A 7419-nucleotide genomic window follows, 5' to 3' on the forward strand; every position below is an offset into this window, starting at 1 on the left:
CTAAATTAAATATTTTGAATTTTACCTTATTTTATTAAGTTTATTTTAAAAGATTTGAAAACTACAAAAAAATAGAGTCACACTTTAAGGTAGGTTTTATTTTCAATTTTTTAAAAATAAATGAAAGATTACAAAAATTATATATTATTTTAAAATTAAGTTTTTATAAATAAGCTAGTATTTTTTAATTATATTTTTTTACTAGCTATTTGACTTTTTCTTAGATTTTTATTAATTTAAAATAATTAGTTGATATTTTATTATAATTTATTATTTATATATATAGTTACTTATTATTCCCTTCTTTTAAAAAATAAAAAATAATAATGTAAGTAACCTGCACAATACCCACCACAACCCCACTATCCCTTTACTACACCCCACTACACTCACCACCCCACCATTTTCCCTCTCCACACACACGTACAGCCCCTCCCTTACACTTAGATACATACTACAATACCCACACATACCTATACAAACACTACACAATCTTTCCTACATAACAAAAAGCGTACAGAAAAACGAAAAGAAGAAAAATACTACAAAAACAATACACAACACACGCACACGCTGCACACCAAAGGGGAGATCAGAAAAAATTCACCAACACATTCACATCTTTTCTTCCGTTTTCATTACTATTTTTATTTAAACACAACATATATACCATCACAAATTACCTACAAAAATTTGTGGGTGCTCTAATCGGTCAAGATTTTGCGGTATTCAAGTTCTCCTTATTTCTTTAATTTATTTATGAAAATTGATGTAGTTTTATGACAAGTTTTCCTATTTTTTATTTTATTTTATTCTTAATTTGTTTGAAATGCTATTATATCTCTGTTTAATGAATGAAGGTAACTTTAATAATGATTACTTTTTATTTTATTTATTTCTATTCGCTAGTTGTGACCTCTTAAAAATGAATGGGTCATGACATTGTTCTTGTCTTGATTTAGATAATAATGCTAAGTAGATATAGTTAGACTAAAAAAATTAAAGAAATTATTATTAATAACATAAAATAAATGGATATAGAAATGATGTCAAAATTATATATTGTATTCTCAACATTTAGATTTATTTTATTTTATTTGGTTTTATTTATAATTAAGGGACAAAATATTACGGAGTAATTTTTTAATGACTATATGAGTTTTAGGACTGTTAAAAATATTTGTTTCAATTAAGAATGTGGTTACACATCTTTTTGGGACTGCAAAAGAAACTCAAGGATGCGGTGACACACCTTGGTCAAAAATATAGATAACTTTTATTAATTCAAGTAAGACATATAGACAATTATTAGGTGCGATGCGAAGAAGACAGTTATGTCTCTAAACGCCAAGATTAAGAATGCGGTTACGTATATAGGTCGAAACCAAATAAAAGTTCAACAAATAAAAATGCGCAATAAAAAATATAAGCAAACCATGGCCTACAACACAATTTATCCAAATAATAATAATAATAATAATAATAATAATAATAATATAAGTCAAGTATAAGTCAATAAAAGCGACCGTGCTAGAACCACGGGACTCGAGGGATGCGTAAGACCCTCCCCTTGGTCAATAGAATTCCTTACCCGAATTTGATACTTTACATGCATGTTATTGAGTGTAACACATATTATGTATATATTTTTGTTGATCGTAAAAAAAAAAAAAGTGTTAGAGTGAGTTAATATTGAAACTTGATATTAGGTATTTAAAATGAATAAACTTATTTGGCGTGTCTAAGGCGGTAGTAGGTATTCATTTTTTGTTTGCCAAAAATGCCCTTAGCAGCTCTATAAATTGGACATAAACTCATAGCAAGCAAAACACACAAAGAAAGATGAAGTCGATTAATATTTTGAGTTTCCTCGTGCTTTCAAGTACCCTCTCTTTGGTTGCCTTTGCTCAATCTTTCAGTTCTGAGAATCCAATTGTCCTCCCCACAACTTGTCATGATGATGATAATCTTGTACTCCCTGAAGTTTATGACCAAGATGGCAATCCGCTGAGGATTGGTGAGAGGTACATTATTAAGAATCCTCTCCTCGGGGGCGGAGCCGTATACTTGGACAATATTGGAAACCTTCAATGCCCAAACGCCGTGTTGCAGCACATGTCGATTCCCCAATTTTTGGGAAAAGGCACGCCCGTCATGTTCGTTCGTAAGTCGGAGTCGGATTATCGTGATGTGGTGCGTGTAATGACTGGTGTTTATATCAAGTTCTTTGTTAAAACATCAAGATTGTGTGTTGACGAAACTGTTTGGAAAGTTAATCATGAACAGTTGGTGGTAACTGGTGGTAACGTAGGAAATGAAAACGACATCTTCAAGATCAAGAAAACTGACTTGGTGGTACGAGGTATGAAAAATGTATACAAGTTACTGCATTGTCCCTCTCATCTTCAGTGCAAAAATATCGGCAGCAACTTTAAAAATGGATATCCTCGTCTGGTGACTGTCCATGACGATAAGGACTTTATTCCATTTGTGTTCATCAAGGTGTAGAATGCTAATTAGCTGGATAGCTTGCAGCTTTCTAAATAAAGTGGGGATATATCCTTCTATCGCTCCATGTAATTTAATGTATGCTTATCAATAAATAAACAAGCTAGCAATTAGCCTATTACCTTACCTTACCTTCTTCATTCAAAAATACATAAATTTCTTTAGTTTGTGGTTTCTTTTTAAGTTAGGGTTACTTTTGTATTTGTTGTTAATCAAGGTCTCGATATCGTTACTTGTTACACAATTAATAGTAATACAAAAGGAGATCGCATCATCATATATATAAGGGAAAAAACCCTACAAGTTTAGATGGTCGAGTAGGAAATTAAATGATCTGCCCAAAGTAATATTGGGATGAGACGAGCTAGGAGTTTAGATACTAAATAGTAGTAATGAATTATAATATTGATAACATAACTCTAACAATTCTTTTGTTGAATATTGAAGACATTATATTTATGTATTTTTGAAGATTTTACATTGAATTGAATCTAATAATTGAAGAGTTGTTGTGATTTATATGAGAAGGTTGCATATCAAATTTGGAACAATTCGAAGTTGATTTGGACCAACTTGGAAACAAAAAACGTATTGGTTAAATTTTTACGCAACGAATAATAACAATCTGTCAAAATTTTATATCCTCTCTGTTTTAATTTATTTGACTTATTTTCTTTTTTTAGTTTATTTAAAAAACCCTTTCATTTTTTAGCAATTCTTTAATTTCAACTTTCCACATGACATTTTCGATAACAATGTGAAGAGCAGTTATTAAGAAGAAGAGAAACAGAAAATGTATTGAATATTCTGTACAGAATTATCTTTTACAAAATATCTACACCACTATATATAGCGTGTATAATTGGATCTGCTTTAACCATCTAGTCTAGTTAATTATAAACTAACCATAGTTTAACTAGTAACTAACAACTAACTAACTTCATGACATTTACTATTCATCCTAACTAACTCATATAACAGCTCCTCAGTCTCACTATGCTCAACACCCCTCCTCAAGCTGATGGTTGAAAGATGTCTTTTAAACTCAGCTTGGCCATTAAGTGCAGATGAGGAGCCTTCCATAACCCTTTTGTAAGAAGATCTGCTAACTGATCTCTGGTGGATACATGATAAGTCTTAATCATACCCTGAGTTAGTTTTTCTCTGACAAAGTAACAATCAATGTCAAAGTGTTTAGTTTTTCATGAAAAATGGGATTGGCTGCAATTTGTATTGCAGCCTTGCTGTCACAGAATAGATCCACTGGTTGTTTGATAGTCACCCCCTAGTTCCTTGTACACTCCAATTAGCCAAGTTATTTCTGCAACTGCTGAAGCCATACTCCTGAACTCAGCTTCAGCAGAGCTTCTGGCAACAGTCTCTTGCTTATTTGATTTCCAGGTGATAAGTGCATCTCCAAATTTTACTAAATATCTAGTTATAGACTTTCTTGTTTGTACACAAGTACCTAGTCTGAATCACAATAGACAGTCAGAAGTTCTGAACTTTGAGCAGGCATAAACAAACCAAGTCCAAGAGCTGTCTTAATATATTTGACCACCCTTAGAGCAGCTTCCATATGGGATTCTTTAGGAGCATGCATAAATTGACTTAATGTTTGTACTGCAAATGAGATATCAACTCTGGTCATAGTTAAGTACAAGAGCCTTCTCACTAATCTTTGGTATCTGCCAACATCCTTTAAGGGCATGTTTGAAATAATAGTTCCTGATCCTTGTACGTGTATATCATACTCAATGGATGTTAGCTTAAGATTAGGATCCAGAGGTGTAGACACTGGTTTGGCTCCACTTAAACCCATCTTAGATATCAACTCTAAAGCATACTTACGCTGGCTCATTACATACCCTAGTTTCATGGATTTTCAGTCTAGTTCAGGGTCTCCTGGTCAAATTTTTACTACTGGGAGCAGTTCAGGCAACTATCAGATTCTTCAACCTCCTTCATTATTAGGAAGTACTTCCTACTCAAATTCTTCCCCTGCTCTTATGACTAACCTGCAGCCCTACCAGTATCAAACTACACAGTGGCCATATCTAGTGCAGCAGCCCTCTCCTCATCAATACTTGAAAATGCCACTGGAACTTGAGAAAACTACCATTAACGCTGGTGGAAGAGCATCAGGTATGTTAAACTGTTCTATTTATCCAAATGTTGTTGACAAATGAATAGTAGATTCAGGAGCCTCCAAGCATATGGTCAATGCTCTTCACTTGTTAACTCACTCTATTACTCTCCATGATTCCCCTGAGGGTAAAGTACACTTACCTACTGTTAGTTTATAACTAAGGTCAGTCATATTGGTTATTCTCAGATACTTGGAGGGATTGAGATCACCAATGTACTGTATGTTCCTGAGTTCAAGTATAACTTGCTCTCTGTGCCAAAGTTAACTAAATAGTTAAATTGTTGTGTTCTTTTCTATCCTGATCACTGTGTATTTCAGGATCTCTCCAGTGGGAAGGTGAAGGGGATTGGTAAGTTGGAGAATGATTTGTATGTTCTTCAAGCTGATTGTCAGTTGAAGTCACAAGCACCAGTTTCTTTGTCATCAGCTTATGTAGTTTCCACTCCTACATCATGTGTTTCACCACCTACTATAGCTCATGTTAACAAGAATGTCTCTTTATGGCATAAAAGGCTGGGTCATGTTCCATTTACTACTTTTAAAATGCTTGGATGTTTCAAATCATTGTCTTCCAAGTCTGATACACTTTGTATTGTATGTCCTTCAGCTAAACAATCAAGATTTTCTTTTCCATTGAGCAATACAACAACTACTACTTGTTTTCATACTTTACATGCTGAAGTATAGGGTCCTTATAGAGTGCCTACTCATGATCATAAAAGATATTTTCTCACAATTGTGGATGATTGTTCCCGATATACTTGGTTATTTTTGTTAAATTCTAAGTCTGAAGTAATTGTAGAGCGTAGAAATTTTCTTGCAATGATCAGGAATGTATTTTCTGCCAGTATAAAGATTTTAAGGACTGATAATGGGTGTGAGTTTTTTAACTCACAAGTGGCTTCTTTACTCCAGTCAGTTGGTATTTTTCACCAAAGTTCTTGTATCTACACTCCACAACAAAATGGAGTAGTCGAAAGAAAGCATAGACATATTTTAGACACAGGCAAAGCACTGAGATTTCAGGCTAGTTTACCACTCAGATTCTGGGGAGAATGTGTTCTTACCAGTGTATATCTCATCAACAGAATTCCCCCTCAAATTCTTAAAGGGAAGACTCCGTATGATGTTTTATTTCAATCATCACCACCCATTGATCACTTAAGGGTGTTTGGATGCCTTTCTTTTGCTACAGAAGTCAGAAAAGTGGATAAATTTGCCTTAAGAGCAGCTCCTGCTGTTTTTCTTGGTTACTCAGCATTGCAAAAGGGATACATATTATATGCCCTGCACACTAAGGAGTTTTTAGTGAGTAGAGATGTAGTGTTTAAGGAGGATATCTTCCTATTTCAGTCTATGCATTCAGATGTATCTCCTCTATTTCCTGTTTTGTAGCCTATTGAGTTATGTGACTCGACTCCTTTATGCTTTCCTGTTGCTCCTGTTGTAACTGATAGATGTTCCTCTAGTATTAGTCTTGCTTCTGGGCATGCTGAGCATGCTCCTGTAGCTCTTACTGATGAGCCTGCTCAAGTTCCAGTTCCTTCTATTGTTGATCCTTCTATTTCCCCTACTGCATCTCTTCCTAGTAGGAGATCTTCCAGAAACATCAAACCACATGTTTGGATACATGACTTCATTACTACTCAACCTAAGTCTAAATGCTTGTATCCAATGTCAAATCATGTTAGCTATGCCCATCTTTCTGGTGTCTATGGAGAAGTTTTAGCTGCTTATTCTAGTATTGTTGAACCTACTTCATTTGCTGAGGCTGCTGGTTATCCTAAATGGGTAGAGGCTATGAGATCAGAAATTGCAACATTAGAAAATAACCACACTTGGAGTCTTACTGAGTTACCTCCAGGGAAGCAACCTATTGGATGCAAGTGGGTCTTTAAAGTTAAATATCTAGCCTCCGGTGCTGTTGAAAAGTATAAGGCAAGTCTGGTTGCAAAGGGTTTTAGTCAAAAAGAGAGCTTAGATTACTCAGAGACTTTTTCTCCTGTTGCCAAAATGGTTACCGTAAGATCAGTCTTGGTTGTGGTTGCTGCAAGACATTGGTCTGTGTTTCAAATGGATGTGCACAATGCATTTTTGCAGGGTGATCTTCCTGAGGATGTTTATATGGTTATTCCACCTAGTTTTTGCAGACAGGGAGCGACTGGCAAAGTCTGCAAACTTCACAAATCCTTATATGGTCTAAAACAGGCTCCAAGACAATGGAATCTTAAACTAACTGAAGTTTTAGTTCAGTTGGGATTTGTTCAATGCCATTATGATTATTCCCTCTTTACCAAGAAAGTAAATAAGGAGTTGATAGTGGTGCTTGTGTATGTAGATGATCTACTTGTGACTGGCAGTTGTAGTAACTTGATTGTGCAGACTAGAAATGATCTTAAACTCAAGTTCAAAATGAAGGATCTAGGAGAACTAAAATTCTTCCTTGGTATTGAATTTGCTAGGTCTAAGGATGGGTATGTAATGAGCCAGCGCATGTATGCTTTAGAGTTGATAGCTGAGAGAATTTGCTCTTACAAGATTGGCAGCAGTGATAGGACCAGGGCTAGTCCTCCTCTTACCTTTCCAGTTACAATAATCACAATACAGATTGCTGTTAAGAGATTTCTAATGTCTAAAACTTGATCCAGACTGAGTGGATCCTCCAGACTGAGTAGATCCTCCTGATCTAGTAAACCCCTTTCCATTACTGAAAAATGCCATTGCTTCAGTCAATTGCCTAAAATTAATAGAGTTAGTGCCTT

The 7419-nt window shown here is 34.8% G+C and overlaps 2 protein-coding genes across 2 annotated transcripts; one reads left to right on the forward strand and one right to left on the reverse strand.

The window, feature by feature from the left end:
- The first annotated feature begins 1809 nt into the window (after positions 1 to 1809).
- Positions 1810 to 2634, forward strand: LOC125858215 (cysteine protease inhibitor 10). The gene has a single exon (XM_049537931.1). The coding sequence runs from the start codon at positions 1843 to 1845 to the stop codon at positions 2506 to 2508; it is 666 nt and encodes a 221-aa protein (XP_049393888.1). The 5' UTR covers positions 1810 to 1842; the 3' UTR covers positions 2509 to 2634.
- A 1121-nt stretch (positions 2635 to 3755) lies between these two features.
- On the reverse strand, positions 3756 to 4330 carry LOC125858693 (uncharacterized mitochondrial protein AtMg00810-like). The gene is made up of 2 exons (XM_049538517.1): positions 4036 to 4330; positions 3756 to 3976 (listed from the first exon to the last, which is right to left on the reverse strand). Exons 1-2 carry the CDS (start codon positions 4328 to 4330, stop codon positions 3756 to 3758), a joined length of 516 nt encoding a protein of 171 aa, XP_049394474.1.
- Between the last annotated feature and the right edge of the window lie 3089 nt (positions 4331 to 7419).

This window comes from Solanum stenotomum, chromosome 3 (genome assembly GCF_019186545.1).
Source record: "Solanum stenotomum isolate F172 chromosome 3, ASM1918654v1, whole genome shotgun sequence".
Classification (NCBI taxonomy): Eukaryota; Viridiplantae; Streptophyta; class Magnoliopsida; order Solanales; family Solanaceae; genus Solanum; species Solanum stenotomum.